Source organism: Coloeus monedula (assembly GCF_965178545.1).
Source record: "Coloeus monedula genome assembly, chromosome: 1".
Lineage (NCBI taxonomy): Eukaryota > Metazoa > Chordata > Aves > Passeriformes > Corvidae > Coloeus > Coloeus monedula.
This window is the reverse complement of record NC_138781.1, coordinates 59,193,157-59,219,227: the sequence shown is the minus strand read 5'-3', so window position 1 is coordinate 59,219,227 and position 26,071 is coordinate 59,193,157. Positions and strand designations below refer to the sequence as shown.

The window sequence follows — 26,071 nt, the reverse complement described above, 5'->3', positions numbered from 1 at the left end:
GGCTCTAGTTTCCTTTGGAAGGCAGTTTCTGTCTGGCGGGATCAGAGGAGCAGCAGCCTGGTGGTCTTAGCGCTGTAAGGATAACTGTAAGGCAAGGTTTGAGAAAGAGAGGATGCCCCAGGGCCCGGGCCCCTGCCCGAGCCCCTCCCTTCGGAGCTACGGCCGCAGCGCCATCAGTCAGGCGCTGAGGGGGAGGTGGCGCGGTGCCGGCCACCGCCCCCCCGCTGCGTGAGGAAATGGCTCTCACGTGAGGGAGGCGGCAGCGCCCGGCTCACCCTGCCCGCTGCCCTAGGAGGAGGCGCCAGCGGGTCTGGGGCCGTCTGCACCATGCCGACGAGCTTCACGGTGGTGCCGGTGGAGGCGCAGGGCGGGGAGCGGGATGGGCAGCAGCGAGAGGAGGAAGATGAAGGCGACGAGAGGGACCGGGGCACCGGTGAGAGAGTGGGGAAGCGCCGGGGGTCAACGCCTGAAGAGCGTCGGCTCTTTGTGTGCGGAGGAGCGGGTCTGCCGCATGTGGCGGGCCGGCCGGCCGCCGGAGAGCCCCTGACTCCTGTGGAGGGGCCCCATCGCCTCTCTGCAGCGGGCGATGACGGGGCTACCTGTCCAGGTGGAGAAGTGTGCTTCGGGAGAGGGCGAAAGTCTGGCGCCTGGGGTGGCTGAGAGCTTGTTTCTCTTTGTTTCCTTTAGCCAGCGCCGCTGGCCGAAAGGAGGAAGTACTCATGGGCGGCTCCGGCCGGGGGAGCGGAGCACCCCGCGGTCGGGCGCGGCGCCTGCCTGGGGGCGGTGTGGGACGGTCAGTCAGCCTCCCGCCTGCGACGGGGAGCGGGCGGGAGCAGCGCCGCCCACGGCGGTTTAACAGACGGAAAAGACGTAGAGACCTTTAGGATCAGATCATCAAGTCCAGCCATTAGGCTCTCTTAAAAGGTAGTTGCTGTTGGAGCTCACTAGAGAGAGGGCTAGGAGGAAAGATTCAGACTGTAGAGAAGAGTACAGTTTTACCTGCCTTGCTCCAGGTGTTTGTACAGCCATGTGCTTTTGCATCAGAGACCGTGTCTAGGGTTGTTTGCTACGAGATGCTGTCGCGTTCGGAGCCTTGTTTCTTGCTAGGCCTCGCTCCTGAAGCCTCCTGGGGGAGTAGAATCAAGTCTGAGGTGGAGCTCGGGCATCCTGAGTAAGGGTCTGCTCAGGACAGCCTCTTTTGCAGGGGTACTAGTATTTCTCTACCAGCGTTGCTGGGGAAATGAGTGATTTTTCACTTGGATGCCAAGACTCTGCTGGGAAATCAGTAATTCTTGTGGCTCTTAACACTTCCTTTTTCTGAAGCATGTTGTAGCAGCAATACCAAGTATGGTGTGTGAATCACTGCTCGCGCTACGCGAGCTAGTTCATATCTTGCACATTTGGACACTGTTAGAATGGATACTTCTGTACTGGTGTGGGGGAGGGGTTAACTTTGTTAGATGATCACAGATGAATAGATGGGGGTTTGTAAAAGGCAGTTCTTAATGTCATCTTATTTTTGTGGTACAGATGACAGATAAAAAAGGCTAATACCGTGTGATGTGGGATGTAAATGTAAAGAGATAAAACCAGATACTTGATAAACTAAATGTGTTTACATTATTTTAGGAAGCTAATATAGTAAAACACCAAGCTGACAAAGTTGGGTCATTTTCTTCCAAAGCTTTCTCCTCTTAAACCTTACTTACTCATAAAAGATATATACTACATATAGTTGCCGTTCTTAGTATATTTAATGATGAGTGTTTTAATAACTGCCTCTTCTTTTTCTAAACTAAATGAAATAGAAAAACCAAAACAATATAAACTGTGGCAACAGTTTGTTTCTTGTACTAGATGGATGACTGTAGTACAGCATTAATCTGGACAAATTTTCTTTTGGTAGAAGAGCTAGTCAGAGAGGCATGGTGTATGGTGTTTACTCAGATGGAATCTCAAAATACTGAATATACATACAGGCATAGTTAGACAGGATTTGTTAGACTATATGTATATATAAAGCATCTGAAAGGCTTGGAACACTTTTAAATCCTGGCAAGATGAGAGGAAGTGGAACTGCTGTTTTCATAGTGGTTTATCAGTCAAGTGGATGAATTTATGTATGACTCTTCCCGTGTGTCTGTAAAATTGGAAGTAGAGAGGAAAACACTGAAAAGGGAAGGAATTATTTGTATGTAAATTATAGGCGAAAAGCTCTGACTTTAGGAAGAGATTAAATGCTATACTTGACAGAGAGTTTTGGGAAGTGAAAGATGTTCTACTTACTGTTGCTTTGGGTATTGTATGGAATTGTTGGGTTAATGCTGTGTAATCAAATAATTGTTCTTGAGTTATTCTTCTGAAAACTAAAGAATTCTGAAATACTAGTACAGCTAAAAGCTGCTGTAGTTAAGCCCATCTAAAAGCCTGCTGCTCAGAGAAGGGCTATTTGCCCTTCTCACTTCTCCAGCCTTGAGAAAAAGGCTAAGAAGTAAATAATTTCTTTCCCTGTCCTCCTCTGGGTCATTGGGTTTGCTTCCTTTTTCCTGCATTTCACCATCAGACGTTTCACTGGCCTGGTTCAGCATGCCAAACTGCTGCAGAGGTAAAAATCATGCTTCCCATGTTTTTGAGTTGAGGTAAATGAGGGCTGCAAAAAGTGAGAATGGCTAGGGTTGTCTCAAGGTGAGTGGTGGGTAAAGCTGAGAGCAAAGAGGAAAATAAAAAAGAGGAGAATGGGAATTTCCCATTTGACTCAGCCTATATAGGTCAGCATGTTATTTTGTTCCAGCTGTTTAGAAATCTAGCATGTTAATCGGTTTTGATTGGATTGTCTGTCTTAAAAAACTAGTTCTTCCTTGACTACACTAGTACCTGTTTTAAAAAAAAACCCCAACCTACAAAACACACAAAAACCTGACAAACCTGCCCTATCAAACTCAATGCTGTTTTTTGGAGGGAATCAGCTGTGTGCTGTCTTGTCATTAGATCAACAGTTTTGATTCTTATTAGCAAAGCACTTATCAATTAATGCACAGTTTTGTGCATTTATCCCCTTTCACACATTCTTACCTGATAATCATCTGTGTGGTAATGGAGTAGCCTGGGATGTTCTTACTCTATGATCTGCACTCCTTCATAATATGAAATTCCATAGCTTTGTATTTTCTGATTATATGATACTTTCATGTATGTGAAGGAGTGGAAGACATTTGTGAATTGCTATGGGATTATAGCACTAGTCACAGTAGTACTTCAGAAGAATAAGGAGGCAGAATGGAAACTAGTACTTCAAGTGAACAACGTAGTTAAGGGTGCAGCCTGCTGACTCAAATATTCACAAAGTAGCAGAAAGCATATGTGCCTGTGTCTTTTAATGTGTTTATAATATACTACAAAGAAAGGGTAGTCAGTAAATGGTTGAACAAGAGAAGGAAATGTGAGTCTGTAGGCAGCAATGTATGAAGTTTTATAAGAAATTCTGGGTTTGATTTTTGTTGGGTATTTTGTTTTCTTCACACATATTTGTAGAGGCTGTCTAGATAGACCTGTCAAAACTTTGTAAAGTTGATCAGCTTTCTGTTCCTTAGCAGCTGTGTGTATCAGGTGTTTCAAGGCATACTAGTATTTTTAGCATCCCATGGTATTATTTATCTTGCCACAGCAGTTTCTTATTTAGAAACTAATGTGAGAACTAACTCCTGCAAAATCTTTTAAATTTGAAGACCCTCAAATACAAGGAATAGCAATGACAAATCTGATCATCTACGAAGAAGTAATCATATAACTAATGAGGCATGGATGCTGTGAATTTCTGTAAAATGTTATTTATTGGAAAACCAGGGAATAGTCGACACACATATGTGTGTGTGTATATATATATGTGCAATGGAGGAAGATAGGTTAATCTCACTGAGATGTCTAGTATATTTTCAGTCAACCCTTCAACCTTTATAGCCTTTCCACAGCTGACCATGCTTGCGACACAGATGTTACGATCAGCGAAAGGCAGATTTTGGGTGTCATTCAAATATTTGAACACAGGAACTAGTCTGTTCCTACTACTAACATCCACTTAACAGAATTGAAAACACTTTGTATGAAGTTGTTTAAGGCTGGTATAGAATGTGTAATAAATGAATGCATAAACTGGAAAACAGTGACATTTAATTTGAAAGAGAATGAACAAATTGTGCTGCCAATCTTAAAGAGAACCCTTTATAATTGAAAAATATTTATTTTTAAAAATAGCTTACAGAGTTACTAGGATTATATTTTAAAGTGTTTATCTGCTACACCTTAAGTAGAATAAATAACAACTATTTCTACACAAAATCAATGTTTAAAAACTAACTTGCTTAAGTACTAATATGTACTTGGTGCATAAAAGAGGGTTTTTTAATAGTACATAGGCCTTTGGAATAGGTTAATACTACTTGTTGCTAATCTCTGCTGATCTGTTTAGTGGAGATATTTTAAAGTGAATTTATTTGATAGAAATAAAACTTTAAATGTACTTACTATTAGATGAAGATGTGGGGGTATTTCAGTGACTTGATCCTTCCCATTTCACTAAGGAGGGTGTTTATTGCTGACAAAAATCCTTCAGCTTAATTCTCTTCAGAGAATTCTGTGACTATCATGTAATTTGTGTCATCTGCATGCTTCATGCTGCCTGAAACCTTCATGACTAGTTTCAGGATTAATCCAATGCTAGTAAGAGACAGGATTTGAGGTCTTACACTAAGCTGAGAGGAAGGAACTGTCAGTTTCCTGTTTCAATTCTTGATGGGTGAAGAATCAGCAGAGGAACTGACTTAATTTTCCTTAACCATGAGTGAACAACATTATGAAGAAAACGGGCCAAATCTAAGTGAGTCTCTTTAAAGACAATACTGTGGTTCTAATATCTCTCTTACTGAAATATCAGGTTCCCATACTTCCAGCCATATTATAAAGACTTTATAAAGAGCTTTTGCAGTGTTTTCATTAGAAGTTATGCTTGATTATAATAGTAGCCTAAGTAAAGAAAAGCTAAAATTTAGCTATGTTAATAACTTAGGTGATGTATGTAGTATTAGAATTATCCATTATGTAAAGGAGTTTATTTACAAGGGGCTTAAATACACTTTGTTCTGCATATCAAGATAGCATATAAATTGTGCTAATCATTAATAAAAATACTGCAAGAATTTTGTGATATAATAAATATATTTTACATTTAGACATTTAATTACTAAAAAGAGCCCAATAACATGAAACTTTGAGTTAGGTTGCACTGAATTCTTAAACCCATGTGGCAGAAAAAATGAGGCAAGATATGTTCAAACAAGTTTATTGATGCCTTTTCCATATTTGAATTTATAGCAAGGTAGTGGCTTTTAAAAACTTGACTATATTTTAGAGCTCTAACGAGTGCTTCAATATGTGGATTTAGATTGGAAGTGTTAAGGCATTTAATTTTTAAGATTCTATGACTTCTCTTTAGTTGCCTGCCAATCAAAAACTTGAACATACAGGATGTAAATATACAGGATAGAGAAGATGGAATTAAAGGTTTTGCCACAGGCAGCTTTCTTGGATGTGACACTCATATACGTCAGTTTTACTGACTTTTAAACTTTATGTACTTTTACCTTAAAAAGTTTTGTTACATTAACATTAAGTGTTTGCTGTCTCTTGCACAGAATCTTATTTTCATATTCTCAGTTTGCAGTGGTTTCTTCTTAATGTGACCAAATACTATCTGAATGAAAATGCTACCATAGTTTTTATTTTAAATTGTTATGTTTCACCTGTATGTTGTTAACCAGAACCAGTACACGGACTGTGATTAAGAGTTGCCCTTTGCAAACGATGAAAAGTTAGGACTTTTCTGTGAAGGATTATTCTCCAACTGAAGTTCTGCTTTAGATAACAGCATATAAAATTAACAATTTCTAGTGGGAATCAAAGCATTTCTAGTTTTCCACAAGTACGTGTTTGGAGAACAGTTATACATTGTCATAGCTGAGCTATCTTATTTGAAGTAATGTGGTTCAAAAGTTTTAGATAATTCTCACTCCTTTGAACAACACCTGTATTCTTTTATCATAAGAAAGCAACCTACTTTTGTTTTTCAGATAGATGTTAGACTCTTACCTCATGTCAGGAGAAAAAGGTGCTTGCTTTTTTGGACAAAATGTGTTTGAATACAAAAGTAAATAGGAGCATTAGGAGCATATACTTGAATATGAATAATGATGGCAGACATAGTGTGGGACAGTGAGAAACCAGTGAATCTGGAAAGGATTTAGGGGTCAGACTGGAATAGAATAGCATGAGCTTGGTTTAATGCTGTGGTAAAGAAGGCTAACCTGATCCTTGGAGTGGAGAGGTGACGATTATACTTCTGTAAATAGCTTTGACTGAGACTGGTGTTAGAAGGCTGTTTTTGATTTTTAAAGTTTGAAATTTTTTTGTTTTGTGTAACTTAAAACCTGTACAGAATGTTTCCACAAAAATAATTTAAAAGTTAGAAAAAAGTTTTAGGAACTTAACTTTTTTGGTTTTTCAATAGAAAGGTTGAGATTGCTTGAATGAGTATAGTTACCTTCACAGAGAGAAAATACTATGAGTGGTTACATTTGGAAGCTGTTACTAGGATGCTATTGCTAGAAGTTTGAAAGAGCCAAATTTAAATAGAAATATGGAACAATCTGAGATTTTTTCAGTATTAAAAAAACCTTAATCTTTATAAAAATTAATAGGGTTTTTATTCTTAGTTCTGGAAACATCAAGAGATACACCGCTTATTCTTTTTTCAAAGTTATAGAGCTTAATGCTCAAATGGAATTCTGCAGCCTGCGGAAAGACGGGAAATCAGATTAGATAGTCAAATATTTTTGTCTTTAATCTCTTGAACAGACATCATAGTGGAAATTTAGGATCACTTAAATGATCGTTTCCTTGTCTACCTCTAGCCTTCCTCTGCCACTTTCTCTATGACAAGACACCTATAACATTTTTTTTTCACACTCTACTACTTGTGATTCAGGGGTGGGGAAGGAAGCAGATGTGGGAATTTAGTGCTATTGTCATGAATGCTAAGGAAGTTGTTTCTCTTCGAGGAATTGCTCATTCCTATGCTGATTGTCTCTGGTGACGGCATAAGCATTTATAATAAATAGTTCAATTCATGGGAGGAACAGTGTGATATGGGGATGCAGATGAGTGAGTAGTAAGTATGAGAGGGGAATTGCAAAGTTGTTAGGGCTTGAACGGACACCTGGAGATCATCTAGTCCAACCCCCAAATGGGAGGGCCACCTCTTTGGCAAAGGTGGCTTCTGCATGTTTAACCTATACTGTTGGGTTCTGTTTTGCACTATATAAAATGCACCAGCTTGGATCAGATTAGAAATTTTGAACTATTAACATACCTTAAAAGTATGTCGACACCTGTCGATGTTTTTTAGGATCACTACTCTGAAACTTCTGAAGAATATGAATTTGGACACATTGCTGCCTTTTGCCTCTGTGACCAACACAGAATTGTGATACGCAAAAATTTTTACCTAAGTTTTGTTTGGTGTGTGGAAGTGTTAATAAGGATGACATTGTCAGCAAATTTAAGACCAGCACAGCTCTGGGATGGTTTGTGGCAATTTGTGTGGGTTTGGGGGACTAGAGAGTATGGGAGTGTGCACATTGTGATGATCTGCATGAACACACTGACTATTACCTTGAGATAGATCTCCTACCTTCTCTTCCTGCAGCTGTATGTCTTGTCTGCAAGAGAAAATATCATTGTTGCAGCTAATTTCCATGCAGATATAACTACCCACCACAGTGCTTGAGTATCTGTAGAAATCAAGAGTAGGGCTTTTTGCTTGTCCCATCAACACAGCAAACACCACACAGGCTTTTAGGAAAGGTACATTAGTTAGGGCTTTAGTTTGTCTACTCGTCCAGCAATAAGCACAGAGTTGTGCTAGGTTATATGAACATTCTGTATCAGATTAAAAATAGTAATAATAATTTTTAAAGCAGGTATGGGGGTAGAAACATAATTTTTAAAGCTTAGGCTTTGATGACTTATACTGGGTGACATGGAGTATGACATCAACCAACAATTTTTTTTTGTGTGCCAGAAGACAGATGAAGTATACCATAACCAAACCCAAAGAAGTTTTTTGTTGTTGTTGTTATTTTGTCTTTCTTGTGGTCCAAAATTAGATACTAGTCTAGATTTAAGATTTTTGCCTATAAATCCTCATAAATTGAGTTACTTTCAGAAATCAAGCAACAGGAAGTATAGATTTTTGGAATGCTTTAGTTGCAGACACTGGTTTTCAGAAGAAATGCAGCTTAAAGACATGTCTGAAACTACACTGGAAATTATAATTTTTATTTTATGTTTAACTCAGCTCCACACTTGAGAAGAGTTTGAACAGACTCAATTTCAAAGAAACCTAAGGGAAAGGTGATTTGTTTGTCAGGCATTGGAACAGGCTGCCCAAGGAAGTGGCTGAGTCACCATCCCTGGTGGTGTTTAAAATATGTGTAGGTGTGGTGCTTAGGGACCTTGTTTAGTGGTGAATTTGGCAGTGTTAGGTGAGTAGTTTGACTCAATGGTTCTTTTCCAACCTAAATAATTGTATGATTTGACCGTTTTAAAGCTTCCTCACAGAATTCAAGGGAATCAGGTTAAGATAAACTGTAGATGGCTTGAGACTTACTAGTGAAATGAAGTGCTTATTCCTTTTGTGTTCCATGTTACCTCAGTAACTGAAATAGCTTTTTCTATTGTCCACCTGATGCATGAGGGGCAAGATTTACAGCATTTGTGAAAAGTGTTAATCCTGTTAGTTCTGGTTTTCTAGCGAATAATTTCTTTTCTGTTGAATCTTCTTTTGAAGAAGGGACAAGCTAAAGATTGAGATAGTTTGTTTGGTTAACTTCACCATGGATGTTGTCTGTGTGTTGAGATCCTGAAACTAGTTCTTTCTCCTGAATGATATAATACATGTCAATTTGATTTACATGTTTATAAGGCTCACTGAATATCTAAACATATTCAATAAGCATACTTCAAAAGGTGGTGTTTTTAAATTTGAAATAAAGGTGATTTTTTTTTGACAGCAGTGATGAAAACTCAAAGGTGTTCATAAGTGTTTTTATAAATTTATTAACAACAAAGAGGACCAAGGAAAACCTATCCTTTATTGGATGTTTAGGGAAACATTGTAACCAGGGATGAGGAAGTCTGAGGTGCCTTCTTTGCCTCAGTCTTCAACAGAAAGATTGGTTTTCCTCACGGGAACCAGCCCCCTGAGCTGGTAGAGAGAGACGGGGAGCAGAACTGACCCCCTGTAATCTAGAAAAAAGTAGTCAGTGATCTTTTGAGCCACTTAGACACTCACAAGTTTATGGGGCTGGATGGGACCCACCAGAGTGTACTGTGTGAGCTGGCGGATGAGCTTGCTAAGCCATTCTCTATCATTATTGTTAGTCCTGAAAAACTGGGGAGTTTCCAGACAACTGGAGGTTAGCCACTGTAGCACATGTATGAGGTTCAATAAGGCAAAGCACCATGTTATGCACAACAACCCCATGCAACTCTACCGGCTGGGGGAAGAGTTACTTGACAGTGGCCCATCAAAATAGGACCTTGGAGTGCAGGACCAGCAGCTGGATGAATATGGGCCAGCAGTGTGCCCAGGTGGACAAGAAGGCCAATGGCATCCTGCCCTGTATTGAAAATAGTGTGGCTAGCAGGACTAGGGAAGTGATTGTTGCTCTGTACTTGGCACTGTTAAGGCCACACCTCGAGTTTTGTGTCCACTTTTTGGCCCCTCTCTTCAAGAAAGACATTGAATTGCAGAGTGTGTCCAGAGAAGAGCAATGAAATTGGTGAAGGGTCTGGAGCACAAGTCTGATGAGAAGTGGCTGAGGGAGCTGGGCTTGTTCAGCATAAAGAAAAGGAGGCTCTGGGGATACCGTATCACTCTCTAACTACCTGAAAGGAGTTGTAGCAAGGTGGAGGTTGGCCTCTTCTCCCAGGCAACTAGCAATATGGCTAGAGGAAATGGCCTCAAGCTGCACCCAGGTAGGCTCAGGTTGGACATCAGGAAGAATTTTTGTACTGAAAAGGTGGTTAAACATTGGAATGGACTGCCCAGGGAGGTGGTAGAGCCACCATCCCTGGGGGTGTTCAAGAAATGAATTAATGTGGCACTTAGTGCTGTGGTTATGTTGGCATGGTAGTGTTCAGTCAAAATTTGGACCTGATCTTAGAGCTCTTTTCCAACCTTAATGCTTTTATGATTCTGTGATTCTAATGATCTTATGACAATTGTAGAATTAGTCAACAAACTGCAGATGACAGAGTACTTCTCAGTTTGCTTTTGTGGTCACTTCTTCAGCATTGATTCTTTTTCAAGTGAAGCTAAAATATTTGACATGATCAGCTATACCTATCAAAATGCTGTGCCAAATATCCACAAATACAAAAAGAGAGCTGTATTAGAGAAACAGGACTCTTTTGCAGTCTGTCACTACCAGACTGTTTTGAAGACTATTGTTAGAAAGCTTTGAAATAGGCAGAATATTGGTTGGAAACACTGAAAAAGGTTTCCTATTCTTCAGATCCTAAGTTCTGCATTTTTCCATTTGACGACTGTTAGGTGCATTTAACAAGACACATTTCTTAGAGATATTGTGCTCTGAACTTTTTCCTATTGGAGCAAAGCCAAGTAACTCTTTGTTTAGAAATACAAACATATAAAGGACAGCTTCACTATTCTTCTACCTACAATTTAAAATATTGTGTAGTGCTGAGATACTGATTTTTATGTCCAGAACTGGTTAGACAAAACCATAGTCTTTAACGTCAGAATTATGAATACTGATTCACGTTATTTTTTTTTGCTACCCTTTTGGTGTTTTGATTAGTCTGGTGATACCCACTGAAGGAGTAACTCCAGTGACACTACATTCTGTATGAGTGCAAAACAATAATTGAAATTTCCCTGCTCACTTTTCGAAGAGTTATCCTTTCTGAAGGGATTGGAAGTACCCTGAGAGGAATACTAATATTTAGTTAATCATTACAGGTACCAGCTGTCAGTTGGTGAGAAAGTCAATAGAAGTGTGACCTCAGCAAGACTGACATAGAACAACCTTAGTTTTATTTTAACTTGGGAATGGACCTTTTAATGAATGGTTTATAAAGAGTCAGCAAAAACAATGGGGTGATTTCAAGGAATGGAGATAAAAGAAAAACAATGTTCCAAAAATCTTGGAAAGGAAATGCAATGTCTTAAGCAAGAAGTCCTAGTGCTCACATGCTTTAGCAAAATGAAAAGAGGAATCAGGATGTATTTGTTTCAGGATGGAGTTGCTTTTTGTTGTCTGTAAAAAAGCTAACTGAACCTTTCTCTAAATACAATGGAACCCATTAAAGGATAAATGTCAATTTCTCAGATAATCTTGTGCTAAACCAACGTGTTCCACATACTGTGAAAAATTTCAAGGTGTTAGTTCATGAGGGAGATTCTTTTGCGTTCACAATGCTCCTTCTGCTGGCCTTGCATTAACCGTTGTTGGATGAGGGGCACCTAACCAGGCTGTAGGACTTGAAGCAGTGGGAGACTAAATATAACCTGTAGAGAAACAGAAAAATGAAAGTTGGAGGATATGGATAGAAGGAGATATATTCTACAGGTGAATTCATCACCATTTCTTCTCTGGACTGGGGAACTAATTTTAGAGTCCTAATGGACAATTGCTATCTTCTGTGTCTCTTATGACAGTATGTGGTTTCTATGTCATGATACCAACAAGTTAGTGATACTGTAGAGAGTGGTAGGAAATCAGTGGTGGGAAATCCACAGTGCCTCTTCTTTTTGAGGGACGGAGATCTATTTCTGTCTGGTTTACAACCAAGGTAATATGTTGTGCTGAGACTAGTGTACACGTTTGCCAGAGCTTTTTTCTGGGACTTCATGTGGAGAGAAATGTCCTGTAGGGGCAGAGGGAGGAGACAGGGAAAAAGAGTACAACTTGTTCTTCAATTGTTCTTTAATTCTGTAGTGAAGAAACTGTGGTAGGTGCTATTGCTGTAATTTGTGAATATAAGAGCAAAAAGACAGGCAAAGTGGCACAGGCAAGGACTTGAGATTATTTGGAAATGCCAATATTGTGACAATATCAGCATGTAATAGTTTATGTAGTTTGTGGGCTGGAAGGCAGTGAAAGTAATGCTGTATTTTTTGAGAGGAGTGCCAGAGCAGATCAGTAGAGCTACAGGTTAATGAAGTTTATACTTCAATAAGGAATAGATTAAGTAAAACCTGTCATGGAAGGGTCCCCACAACCTTTACAAAATAATTCCTTTTGCATTGTTTTTCATAAATTCCTGCCTCAACTACTGGAGATTTTTTGAGGGAGTTAGTAAAGTAATGAAAAGCCAGGCTGGGGGGTTATTTTATTGTATATTCAGAACATTTATGTGAAGTTTATTGCAATTATCAAGTGTTTTTAGGTAAACTAGAAAGGGTAGGGGAGAAATCAGTGTGTGTGTTAGAGAATAATAAGTAAGAGTTAAGAGATAGAATGCTATACAAAGATTAGACTGTTAAAATAAACTTAATTTCCTTAAATGTTTAACATCTGCATGTCTGAGATGAAGAGTGGGTTTTGCAGCCACCTATGGTGTTTTTTAGAACCGTTTCTTAAGCCAGAGTCTTCTGACTATTCCTTTTATGGTATAATGTATCCTTTCATTTTATCTTTCTCTTGTTTTTAATTCTGTTACTTTTCCACTAGGGGATGGGACTGCCAGGGAAAGTAGTCCATTTATTAACAGAGCAGAATTTGACAGAGGAAATATGTATGAAGGAAAGAATATGGCTCTCTTTGAGGTGAGTTAAATACTCCAAAAACATATTTTACCTTTCATGGAGATGCGCAAGCACCTGCTTGCTTTCCGTCTTGAAATTTAGTGGGGGGAAAATGAGTTTTAATAACTTTTTCATAGTTTGGTTCCTGCTAACATTCCATTTCAGTGGATTTGAATGATATATAGGCAAGAACAGTAAATACTGGTGTGCATTAATGGGAAGAAATAATAAGACAAAATAATTCTTGCATTTAATTTTTTTGGGCTAGAATCTAGACATTGTTAGAGGAAGTTGCTGGAAGTTAAATCTATTTGTTTTAAGAAAGCAGTATTCAGTTTTTAAAGGACTAGCAAAAGATTTTGTTCAACAGGGGAATCACAGATTTCTCGTAAAGCAGCAAAGCCATGACTTAGTTGTATTGTCCAATTATAGTATAGAGCATACCATAGCAATTTCTAATGTAAACATCTGCTTTATAATGGACGTTTCATACCTCTATAATCGACTGAATGATTACAATCAATTAGTGAAAAAAGTATATTGATTTAGTACATTTAAGGGCCACTTTTGCAATTAAGTAGTATTTCTAGTAAAAACCTTAGTTGTTCTGCTCTAGCAGCATCAACTGGCCTGGCTCTGATGCTTGCTGTTAACAAAAGCAAGGTCCTTCCAATATTGTTTAGCCACCTTGCTGTTGCATTCTTGTAAATGTTTGCATGTTCTCTTATGCTTCTCTCTTCTTCCTTTCAAATGTCTTTGCGCAGAGGACATGATCTTTCAGTTCATTTTGTGCATGAACCAAAAAATGTATATGTACTATTTTTCGCTGTCTTAGAGAAAATTGTGCTAAGGATCAAAGTAATGTCCATAATTAATTGTCTTTTTATCATGTATGCAATATCCTAGTATTTTTTGACAGGAACAATATTTAAGTTTTGTCACTGAATTTCTCTCCTTCAGGCTCTATTCCATAAAGCCATTCCCAAAACTTTATGTGGTTCAAATTAGTTGCTGTTTTCATTAGTGATGATAACTTGGCCGTAGCTGCTTTTTGTCCCAAATCTGTTATTTTGAATCATGATCTACCTTAAATCCTCAGCTGATATAAAACCATTACTTTTACATATCTCAAGTTATAGACAGTGCTGTTAACAGTATCATGTTGAAAGCCTTCTAGTGACTTCATCACCAATGGTGATGTTGTTGTGAATCTTTCTTCATACTATGTATGTTTCAGAGTAAGTTTCCTACAATCTTGTTTTTCTGATGTTTTCAGATGTTGGAGTTGTTGTATAAATTGTTAAAAAGAAGTTTGACTATTATGATTGTTATCATTACCTAATCTCCCAGGCAGAGATACTTCTTGTCTGTGTTTGTCACCCCAATTGTAGAGGGATTCGTTGCGGAACAGGGGCATATGATACCCCTGGAAAGATTGGACAACCCAGGGCTGCTGAGGAAAAACCCCTGAACTGGCCCCTGGCTGCAGGCAAGCCTGGAAAGCACCTGGCTGCAGGCAGCCCTGAAAGCCCCTGGCAATACACTGGATCGCTCTCCCATGGATTAGAGGCCGTCTAGAGGGACTGGGTGTGAATCTTTGCAAAAGTAGATATAAGCTTGTATAGGTAAACAATAAAGGAGAGAACGATGCTCAGATCCTATCGGTGTATGTGTCGTTACTCTGGCTAGCTCTCCAGCACTCGGACCCCCCCAAAAACCTTGCGCCTGAACAGGGACTTGAGTGATTTTCTCTTAGATGCGGTTTGTTTTCGCTTAAATGCATTTCGCTTAGATGCGGTTTGTTTTCGCTTAAATGCATTTCGCTTAGATGCGGTTTGTTTTTGCTTAAATGCATTTCGCTTGAATGTGGCAAGACTCTGAATCATCATATGGACAGTGAGGAGCCTGGAGAGCTGGAACGGGAGTGTCCCGGCAAAAAAGTTGAGTGGAGCCGGAGACCAGAGCTCGCGCAGCTGAGCGGGCCCCTGCAGGTAAGACGCTATGGAATACAAGGCTGGCACTCGTCTCCTAGCCAGTATTCTCTCTAAGAGAGGCAGGACTGTAAAAGATTGAGATCTCTATGCCCTAATTACATGGGCCCGAGAACAAGGGTTTTTGAAATGCACTTCACTTTTGTTCTCGACAGAAGAGTGGTGGGAAGTTGGAAGCAGACTGTGGCTGTCCACAATTGAGGGTGGAAAGGAAGGTAAAGAAGCAAAAGCTCTGGGATTAACATGGAAAGCTGTGACTAATACTCTCGCAGAAATTAAAGCAGAGAGGAAGGTGGCCGCAGCGGCCATGGAGGCACTGGGGGGTGTCAGCCCCAGAAAAGAAAGAGAGGGTGGGTCTCATGGAGTGGCAGCCGGAGGCCAGGGCGGAGTCCAGGGTTGCGCGATTGTTCGGGCTGACTGCGGGTCAGCCAATGAAGGGAACAACAGCACCTGTACGTTCGCTGTGGGAGTTGCTGGACGCGACGGGGAAGGAAGTTATCCCACAGACGCCTGAATGAGAAATCACAGCAAAAGCGGAAGTACAGGCTCCCGACTCTGGGGGCGGGGCACAGACGAGCATACGGGAAGTGAGCGGTCCTATCTCCCGGCCAAAAACAGCAGCGCGCCACCCCCCTCTGCCAGACAGCGGATCATTGTCTGACTGCGAAGCAGCCTCTACGGAGCCAGAACCAGCTAGGGCTGCCGTGGGTCAGCCCCAAGAGGAGGAGAAGCACCGAGAGATGATGCATGAATTAATGAAGAAGCTTGCTGAATTGTCTACACGTCAGGATGCGCTGGAGTCTAAGGCTTGCGAAACCACACCATCAGCACTGTGGCATCCCATGAACCCTCCAGTCAAGACAGCCACCAGAACTCCTCCGTTCCCGTCGGGACAACCGGGCGCAGTGCCTACGGCCTCTCCCTTCCCGCAAGAGGAGGTGCAGCCATCACCTCCATCAGCCCCGACAGTGAGGACTGATCCATTGCGAAGGAGATGGAATGGAGATGTCCATAACGCAATTATTGAAGGAGATTGGCAAGCCATAGATGCCCTAGCCTGCCCTGTACTGATACAGGGGGACACCGCAAAGTGGGAACCCCATGACTGGAAGATCTTGCAGCAAGCGAAGCAAACGGTCACCATGCACGGCTTACGGTCCGAAGCTACACGGAGCATCCTGCAGTTTATATTTACAGCAGATGTCCTGTGTCCGAATGATTGCATCAGCATCGCACAATTGTTGTTAACCCCTTCACAGTTCCTGCTCTGGGAGCGAATGTGGAAGCGGCTAGCACAAGAAGAAGCTAGCAAACACCAAGGTGATACACAAGACCCACTGTATGTGATCCAAGCTGACACGCTAACTGGGAGTGGGGCTTTTGGAGTGACGGTGATGCAACTGACCATGCCCACAATAATTCATCAGTTTTCACAGACTCTTGCCCACAAAGCCTTGTGGTCAGTACCCGAAAAGAAGAAGTCTCCTCCATACACAGCAGTCCGACAGGGGCTGTCAGAGCCATATGGTCAGTTCATTGACCGTCTGTCAGCAGCCTTGAAGGATGGAACTGAGCTCTCTGAAGAGCTCCAAGAACAAATGTTCCGGACCCTTGCCTTTGAAAATGCTAATAGGCAAACTAAGACAATTCTTGCCACACTGCCCCAGAGAGCAGGAGTAGACGAGATGCTTATGTGTGCTAGCCGTGTGGAGCAGTCATCTCAAACAGCTGCATTTACCGCAACGCTGCAGAATGTCCTGCAACAACAGGGACAAGTCATCGCCGCAGCGCTGACCAGAGGGGCGCAAAGAAAAAAGGGGTCAAAGGCCACTGGCCCACCTCCTGGTCCCCGGACGGGCGGAGTAGCCTGTTTCTGGTGTGGTGAAGAGAGGCCTGCGTAACCTTCAGGAGACAGACGACCCTATTAGAGATTAGCTTAAGAGTCTAGGTATCACCAGATAGCTGTATACCTTAGTAGTAGAAAGCTGCCAATTGCTATTTGTAGTTATAATAGGCTTAATAGTATTTGGGTGCATTTTTTCTTGCATTAAAGTGGGGCTGCGAAAGATCATCGACCAGGCCTGAGTTGCCCAAAAAGAAAATGGGGGATGTGTAGAGGGATTCGTTGCGGAACAGGGGCATATGATACCCCTGGAAAGATTGGACAACCCAGGGCTGCTGAGGAAAAACCCCTGAACTGGCCCCTGGCTGCAGGCAAGCCTGGAAAGCACCTGGCTGCAGGCAGCCCTGAAAGCCCCTGGCAATACACTGGATCGCTCTCCCATGGATTAGAGGCCGTCTAGAGGGACTGGGTGTGAATCTTTGCAAAAGTAGATATAAGCTTGTATAGGTAAACAATAAAGGAGAGAACGATGCTCAGATCCTATCGGTGTATGTGTCGTTACTCTGGCTAGCTCTCCAGCACTCGGACCTCCCCCAAAAACCCGATCTCATCTTCTTTCCAGTGTTCAGTTTTTGTGTATTTAATTGAATTCCCTTGGATCCATTTTTCTTGGGATTCTTGTGTTGTATATTCTTCTGGATTTTATTATTTGTTTTAGCGTGTTTTTGTTTCGTGGCAGATAATTGGCTAAAGAAAGATGGGCTGACTTCTGTGTCAGGTGGTATTACATATGTGCAATAATATGTGATATGCATATGTGTGGGTATTTTCAACACATTAACACTTTGGAAGTAGTATGCCTGGTGTAAGATAAAATATGTAAGCCTGCAGTGATAGACTTTAGAGAGATCCTTAAGTATTTTGGTGCTTGAGAAATCATTTGAAGTCACTCTTTAAACACAAGCAAGATGCTGGAAAAACACCCTAATGACTCAGCCCTACCAGTACAATTGCTAAAGACTGTATTGTGATAAAAATATATTTTTAAAATTAACAGTGGTCCTTCTCTAGGTTTTCCTTATATTCAAGCTGCATATTGTAAGATAGTGTAAAAATATGAAAGAAATGGTGCAACACAGCCATGTAGTGTTAAACTTCTAGAAAGAATAGAACTCTCCTGTTGGTTGAAAGCTGAGTGGTATTTTGTCATGCTAATTTTTTTATTTGGCTGAATCAGGGCTGACCTGTTGAGTATGTGTTTGAAGTAGTATCATAAAATGATGACTTTAAAAAAAATCTTTTAATAAATGCAGTGTTCTTCAAAATCCAACAGGAAGAAATGGATAGTAACCCCATGGTGTCGTCTCTTCTGAATAAACTAGCAAACTACACCAATCTGACTCAAGGAGTGGTGGAACATGAAGCAGATGAAGACAGCAAACGAAAGGAAGTCAAGGTATTTAGACTTCTAATAATTTATCGAGACAAAGCTAACTACAAAGAGGAGCATTTTTCGACCTGAAAATAGAATATGTGGATACCTAAAAACAGGAGTAAGATTTGTAATACCATGTTTAGAACTGAAGCATTTGCAGAAGGACTTGTGTTAACTTGATGTTCTTGTTAGCATATTTTAGCAAGACTTTGCTGTAGAACCCCTAGGAAAAACATGTGCTAATCTAGGATCTGAAATATGGATTATACCCAGTTTCTTCTTCCTTGTGAACTTGTTTGAGCATCAGTACCTGTTACCTACCTCTAGTGAGCATACAATAGGACTTTTTGCAGGTTTATTAATATATTTTAACTGCCTAGGTTTTTAGGTAGTTATGTTAAGGCAAATTTGAGATGAAGCAGGTCATTCTTAAATCTATAAGCATATTTGTATCTCTTAACATGGTAGTAGTTTTTTTGAGTAACTGTCTTGGTTTTGTGTGTCAGAGTAAGTATTTTTAAAACTTAGTGGATGCGTTCCAAGAAAACATTTTGTTGCAAACATCAAAAATACTATACTTGGGGGAGGGGAAGGCATATATTCTGTTTGACACATTGCTAAACACACTGCTAGAAGTGAACTGAATTCATCAAGGGTTGTCTGTCTACTGGATACCCAAAGTGTGTGTCTCTGCCTCTGTAGAAATGGAATGTATGCAACAGTTGGAGTCTGTAGTGGCATGTTAGATTGATCCCTCTGAGAGCAAGGACTGTTTTGGACGGGGAAAGCTTGGATCAAAACATGTGACCTGATAGAGTATAAGAACTTGTAGGCAAGGAGGGATGATGAGCTGCATGGTGACTGAAACTAAGATAATTAAGGTAGAGGTTGGGAAAGGGACAGTGCTGGGAGTCATCTCTCTTTTTGTAGGAGAAGGGGTGCTGCTACTGAGTTTATATGCTGAGCTATGAAGAAAAGAGGAGAAGCACATGAGAATGAGTGAAAGGAAAATGAGCACAGAGCAGAAGAGACAGAGATGAAAATAAGCTAAGAAGGGCGACTCATTTGACTGGAAGGGAGATTTTGAGTGGAAGTTGGTACCAGGACAGTGGGCAAGAGTCAGGAATAAAGTCCAGCTGTTTGTTTAACTTTTTGCTTATCCTGCATTTGTTCATGCGTGTGCTTTCTTTCTGTTTGTCTAGTTGTGCTTGATCTATATTTGTTTCATCTCATCTGAAGGTAAACTTCAGACATGGGAAAACTAACATTGATCTACTCACGCTTTCCTTAGTGTGATCCCTGTTGTCCATTCAGCTGCTGTGTAGAGGTTTTTTTCAATGCAGCACCATATTACTCCCTCTGGAGCTGACTATCCAAATAAACACTGTGTCCTCACTTGCACTTAATCTTGTTTGTGCGCCATGTGGTGGCTTGATAACACGATTTTTATGTACGTGTCTGTTGGGGTTTTAGTTTAGTCCTAGTTTTTTTCCTGTTAAAGGAATTTTTTCCCATATGCATGTTGCTAGGGGACAAATGGCTGTTGTTGGGGTCTCTCCCCCTGCCATGGAGCCCTGGGAGAGGGGCCCTGGGGGGGAGACACGGGGTTTCCCTGCCCCTGGTCAGCCTTGTTCCCCATTGGTTGGTTTGTGTTCCCCAGTGTGGCCAAGGACCCTTGGGTCCCGTGACTGGGGAGTTCCTGAGCTGAGCCCCGGCCATGCGGCTGGAGAAATAAACATCTCTGAAACATCTACCATGAATCTGTCCATATATACTTCACTTTCCATGAGACTCCTGGTTTGATATATGCGTGTTGCAGTAATCCCCGCTGCAACAGGCTGTACTTAAGAAAGACAAAAGAGCTGCCCATTGGGGGTGGGGTGGGCCTGGCTACTCCTTTGTTTCACCTGGGTGTGGGGTCAGTTCGCTCTTGGCGTTTGGAGAGAGAAACTGCAGAGAAAGGAGCTGCTGGTTCTTTTTCTTCGACCATTTTTCTTTCTGCTGGAAACAACGCCGGGATCCCAAAGCCGCTTTCCCTGCCCTGCTGGAGGCCAGACTGTGGCCGCCCTGCCCCGCTGCTGCTTCGAGCCTTCGCTACGCTGTAGCCGTCGACTTGCCTGACTGACCTCCGGGGGGTTCCCCATTTGGGTACATCTCGTCTGGCCTCTGGGATTTGTGCTCATCCCTGCCGCTCCAGCCTGCTGTTCCCGAGAGTCCAGCCAGACACCGGGGCCAGCTGTCCAGCGGTTTGTGAAGCCTTTGTTCCATCCTTCCCTGGGACCCCAGGCCACCGGTGCTGCGTGCTCCCCAAGCTCACTCCGGAGCGCCCCCTGCAGCCGCAGGGGAACCATCGCACCTGCCCTGCTCACCGGGAGCCGCCAGCGCCCCTGCCGGCTGCGAGCGGAACTGCACCCGAGGGGAAAGGGCCTGACAGCCGAGAAGGCTGGGACTGGGTTTGTGATTGTTTGCTGTTACTGCCATAGTCATTGTTATTTTGTTTGACTGGTTATATATATAATAGTAAAGAACTGTTATTCCTATTTTCCCACATCTTTGCCTAAAGGCCCTTGATTTCAAAATTATAATAACTCGGAGGGAAAGGGGTTACATCTGCCACTTCAAGGGAGGCTTCTGCCTTCCTTAGCAGACACCTGTCTTTCAAAACCAAGATAGTGTCTTAAGTTCATTTCTGAAATTGTGGTAGTTAAGTAGCAGCCTGTCAGAGCAGCATTTTTAATGGTGTGATTGAGACAGTAGTGTTGATGTTGCACATGGGTATTGCCCAAGATGCTAAAAATAAAAAAACATAGTCCAAATGACATTCTATGATTCCTTATAAGTACTTGGAAACTTAGTATTTTCTTAATAATTTTGATAACTTCTAAAGCATCAATGCTTGCTTATTTATTTAAATTGGTTGCCATTTTTCACAGCCCAAGTTGTGATTTAAGACCACCTTGTGTATCTGGAAAGCTACTGTGTATAACTGTTGATTCTAACTAGAGTATTTCAAAGCCTGATTTCTCTTCATAAATGCTGAAGACCAAAACTTTAGTGATGAAGCCTGAATTCTTTTGTGTGTGTCTTCACCTATGATGATCTCTAGCAAATCAAAGGTACACATATACTATGTTGTGGCAGGTTTTACAACTTTTGAAAAAAGAAATTGTAGTCAGCTCTGCATTATTACCGCAGGCCTGGGCCCTAGGTTATATCACCGTGTCCCGCAGCCATAGGGAGGAGGAGGAGAGAAGATCCAGCAGGCAGGAATTGTGCAGCAAGATTGATTGATTGATTGATTTTACAAACTCTTTTATAGACTTTTTTCTTCATAGTCTAATTGGACAAAGGATCAGCCACCCCTTGGGGTGATTGGCTAAAATCCTAAAACATCCATTGTCAAAATATTTTCCTACTATACCATAAACAAGACTTTTCAAGGTTGCAAGTGGCTTGGTGGCTTACATACCCTGCTACCTCTTCTGTGAGAGAGAAAAGTCTCTCATGGACTTAGAAAATAGCAAGAAAATCCTTGCTAGCAGCATTTTTGTATCTACACTGCATTACTTCTTGCTCTGTCTTAATACCTTGTCTGTTGTTTTTAAAAATTGAAAATACTTTTGAATATAACTTCTTGTGCCAGCTGTGTGGCAATTTTGCAGACTATAGATGATATTTTGATTATGGCAGTAGCTTATCTTCAACATGCAACTTTAGCCTGTAACTGGTATTTCAGAAGAAAGTTTGTAAAGTGTTATAATCAACAGATAAAGGACTGCCCTATCCCTATCAAGTTTTCATCCTAATTCCTGTGGAACAAGAGAGTTCGCTATCACAAATAGTTTTCTCTCTTTTCAGGAATTTTTCTGCATAAATAGCATGTGAATATTTGTGAAGCTGGACACTCTGAAGCTACCATTCAGTTTCACTTGGCATTTGTTTGTGGAGCATTTGTGATAAGGGTTTGTGCCATAAAGTTCTTATGGGTTTAAATTTTTTAGTACAAAGGAATTGATGTTCTCACTTTGTTTCCAGGGTCCACAAATGGGCACTTTTATTGGTGTGTATCTTCCCTGTTTGCAAAACATCTTGGGAGTCATCCTTTTCCTGCGTTTAACATGGATTGTGGGAACAGCTGGAGTTCTTCAGTCTTTCATCATTGTGTTCATGTGTTGTGCTTGTGTAAGTTAACCATATTTTACTTTTTTTTAAACTCTTGGCCAAATCCTCTGCTGCAAGAGTACTGATACCTTCTACTATATCAGTATCAGGGTAAAGTAACCATATTTAATCATATTGGTTAAATTGTACTGATATTTAACCAATATGGTTAAATTGAGAGAGATGGGTTATATATTTAAGCAGTGACTGTCACATATCAGTCTAACCTGTATGGAGATTCTTTTGAGTTGATCAAAGTAAGCTTTTGTTTGAAGTATTATATGAGTTTTATTAAGTTGGCCTTTAGCAAATGTTTCATTATTTACTTTGAGATCTGAACCGTTCTCCATTTTACTACTTCAGAACAAACTGAATAATAAACTACAAATCAAACCAGAGCATTAGGTCCATAAAGTAATATTTTAGAATGTGAGACCACTACTAGATGTCATCATAACAATGTTACAATCAGTTTTCGCTACTTTTTAATTGGAATAATGAAAATACTGTTCTAAGTGTATTCAATGGTCTGTATTCTTCCAGTTCTTTTGAAAGACTGTGTCAAATATCTAAGTAAACAAAATCTTCCGCTGAAAAGTTGAGTACTTGAGTTGCATGGATATCCCAAATTAAACATTTTAGTTAAAAAAAAAAAAATCTAGTTTCATTTGATTACTGTTTTGCCCAGTCTTTAAAAAAAAAACTTCCAGAACTCTGGTATTTTAAATTTCCTCTATTTCATCTTTCCACAGACTATGCTAACTGCAATTTCAATGAGTGCTATAGCAACAAATGGTGTAGTTCCAGGTAATGAAGAATTTTATCTTCAATGGCAAATTGTCAAATGATGGAAGTTTAAATCTGGGACAAGAAATTCTTATAGTTCTCACATATCAGAAGTAATGATTTTGCGTCAAATGCCTATTTTCTTTTAATTGATTTTATAAATAACTTTTTAATGTGAGATGCAATCTTTTATCTGCGCTTCTGGGGGTTATATTCTGCAGCACATCTTTGTCATCAATCATTTGATCCTGTTTTAATGAAAGATAAGATGTTATAATTTGAATTAGTGGAGACTGGTCTTCACATAAAATTTCTTTACAAATACGGCTAGTACTTTTTTCTCTCCTGAATTTGCCTACATTCCATCTAAACACTGGAGTTAGTTATCTTGTTTTCTGCAGGAATAGTAACTGGTCTGATGGTAGAAATATTTTTCTATATAAGCATTCTAGGTTCTGCCCATCTCCTTAAATTTTCAGGATAGATCGATAAATTGATTCAGCTTCATAAATTAAGAGGATTTTATTTTTAGATGCAAAATCAGTTAGCTCTTGAAGCTCTTACCCTTTTCAGTTTCTCAACACTTTACATGATAGTTCTCGTGTTCAGGCATGGGTATGAACTCTGAACAGTTTACCTAATGAACTTAAAATAGTTCCTCACTTGCAGAGCTTCTGCAGCTTAGTAAGGGTTGTTGAGCTTTTGACAGGGTACCCTTCCTTCTCGGACCAGGGTAAGAGAGCAGAGGAGGCTGCTGTTCTGCTAAGTTCTTTATTTCATAGTCTCATAGCTTTCTTGAAGGCAGAGTTCGAAGGGGGTTATATGATAAGGCCAATCAGCAACAGCAGGCAAAACCAGCTTCTTCTTCTTCTATATGTTCTATATGCTCCATATATTTTTTTCTTACAGAAGTGTGGATTATATTTGTTAATTGATCAATAAGATTAACACATGATTCTAGTTTTTCTTTTCTTAACCTATCCTGGTCTAATTCTAACAACCGTAAGTCTTACACAAGTGTTACATAGGTATTACACAGATTTACATATACAGTTTCTATCAGTTCTTATTGTTTATGTGAACATTCTAAAAAATGTGAACAGTATAATTCTATCTGTATTTTGTCTAAAGTAAAGAATTCTGTGAAAAGGTAACACTGCTGCAGCAAGAACTATGTTTAAGGTCTCTGCTACAGCTTTTTAATGTTTAAGGCACTTAGCATATATTTCTACTAAAAGTTAAAAATCTATATTTCTATTTCACTTTGGTGTGACTTCATGTATCTCAGCTTATTCAAAGGTTTTAATTCAACCCCTGTGCTTTGGCTTCCCTCTGGGCCTGAGTCCAGAGGAGCTTTCACTCCAACAAGGGTTTTCAGAGCTGTTACTGAAGTTGTTGGGCAAAAGTAAAAGATACAATTTGTGTAGAATATAGAATAATTGTATTATAATTGTATTTCATGGATACAGTACCATATATTAAATAAAAATACAATAATTTTGTTTTAAATACTTGTAGTTTATTATAAAGTTGAGTTATTCAGTCAATTATTGATTTTATTCAAATCAGTGTGCAGATAACTAAAATGTTCTGCTCTTTTTCGCCCTCATATTTTTAAAGTTAATTGTAAAGGTTTTGTTTAACATCTGTCACAGACTTTGAAACCTGCAGCTCTTACACGAGACAGGTCTTAATTTTCATTCTTTTGTTGGTGGTGCCAGTTTCTTAGAGAAATGATGCTTGTGCTGGCATATATGGAGAAGGCTGAAAGCACAGATAAGAACCTAGGATGCAAAGGAGACCTGAGCAGCAGGATCCTTTCTTTTGCCTTTATATGCAACAGCATTATATTCAGCAAAAGAATTGGTGATGCATCATAATATCTTTGTTAATTTCTCATTCATTCATATTGAAAACTTTGAAGCCTGTGGAACAGGCTGCCCAAGCGAATAGTGGAATTGCCATCCTTGGAAGTGTTCAAAAAACAAGTAGATGTGGTGCTTAGGGACAGGGTGTAGTGATGGACCTGGTAGTGTTAGGTTAATGATAGTACTTAATGATCTTGGAGGTCTTTTCCAACCTTAATGATTCTATGAAAAACAGCTTCAGACACTGCACATTGATGTATATTTATTTAAAATCAAACCCTTCCTTTCTCTGTCTCCTTCTTTCTCAGTTGTCACAAGTGGGACAAATATGAATTTAAGAGTAGATGGAGAGGGAACCAGAGAGAAGAGTTTGCCTCGAGGGAGTTGGGTGACATTCTAAAAAAAGAGATGAAGTTCTTGAAGCTTAGAGCCTTATTAAAAGGCAAATAGAGCAATGGAAGTAGGGTATTGGTGGTGATGTAGTTTATAGCTTAAAGAAAGATGATGCATATGTATGGGAAGTAAGAGTGAGAAGAATTGAAAAACTCAGGGTCAAAGTAAATAGCATATAAGTGGACAAGAAAAAGCAATCCCTACCTAACACTTTTAAATAGTACTAAAAAAATGTGATCTGTAGTGAAAGTGGCAATGGTTTCATATACAGATGAAATAAAGAGTGTATATCAGTAGAAAATATTCTATTTTGTCCTTGTCTCATAAAGCAATTATTTTGGAAATTTACTGTTTGATGGGGAATAGCTTGAGGTTAGAAGCTAAAAATTCATTCACATCTATTTATACCTGTATATCCTTTTCTAATTTGTTTTTGTTTAGCTTGTGGAATTTTTCTTTTTCTTTCTTTGGTCTTCATTTTCTGTTCCATAGAAAACACACGTGGGGATATTAATTTTGAAACATACATTCTAACTGCCTAGTTAGTATAGACATTGACTACAGTCTTGGCATGAGCATGTCAATGGAGGCACATGCAGTGATTATCGTGATTATGTTGATTGAATTATTCAGATTTTTGTTCTCTATTGCCGTCCTTAATCTGAAGGCCTGGAAGTGTTTTGTGTGTTGTTGGTTTGTTTTTTTTTTTTT

General features: G+C 40.1%; 1 protein-coding gene across 2 annotated transcripts in view; it reads left to right on the top strand.

The window, feature by feature from the left end:
* Positions 1-327: 327 nt before the first annotated feature.
* The window catches only part of LOC309574709 (solute carrier family 12 member 7-like), a gene marked incomplete at its 5' end in the record, with an annotated part of 72,749 nt that continues 47,005 nt past the window's right edge, over positions 328-26,071 (top strand). For both annotated transcript variants that reach the window (XM_082284535.1, XM_082284536.1), the window contains 5 exons: positions 328-433; positions 12,810-12,904; positions 18,051-18,173; positions 22,188-22,334; positions 23,066-23,120. In XM_082284535.1, coding sequence (XP_082140661.1) covers positions 328-433; positions 12,810-12,904; positions 18,051-18,173; positions 22,188-22,334; positions 23,066-23,120 — 526 coding nt within the window. The remainder of the gene's footprint in view (positions 434-12,809; positions 12,905-18,050; positions 18,174-22,187; positions 22,335-23,065; positions 23,121-26,071) is intronic.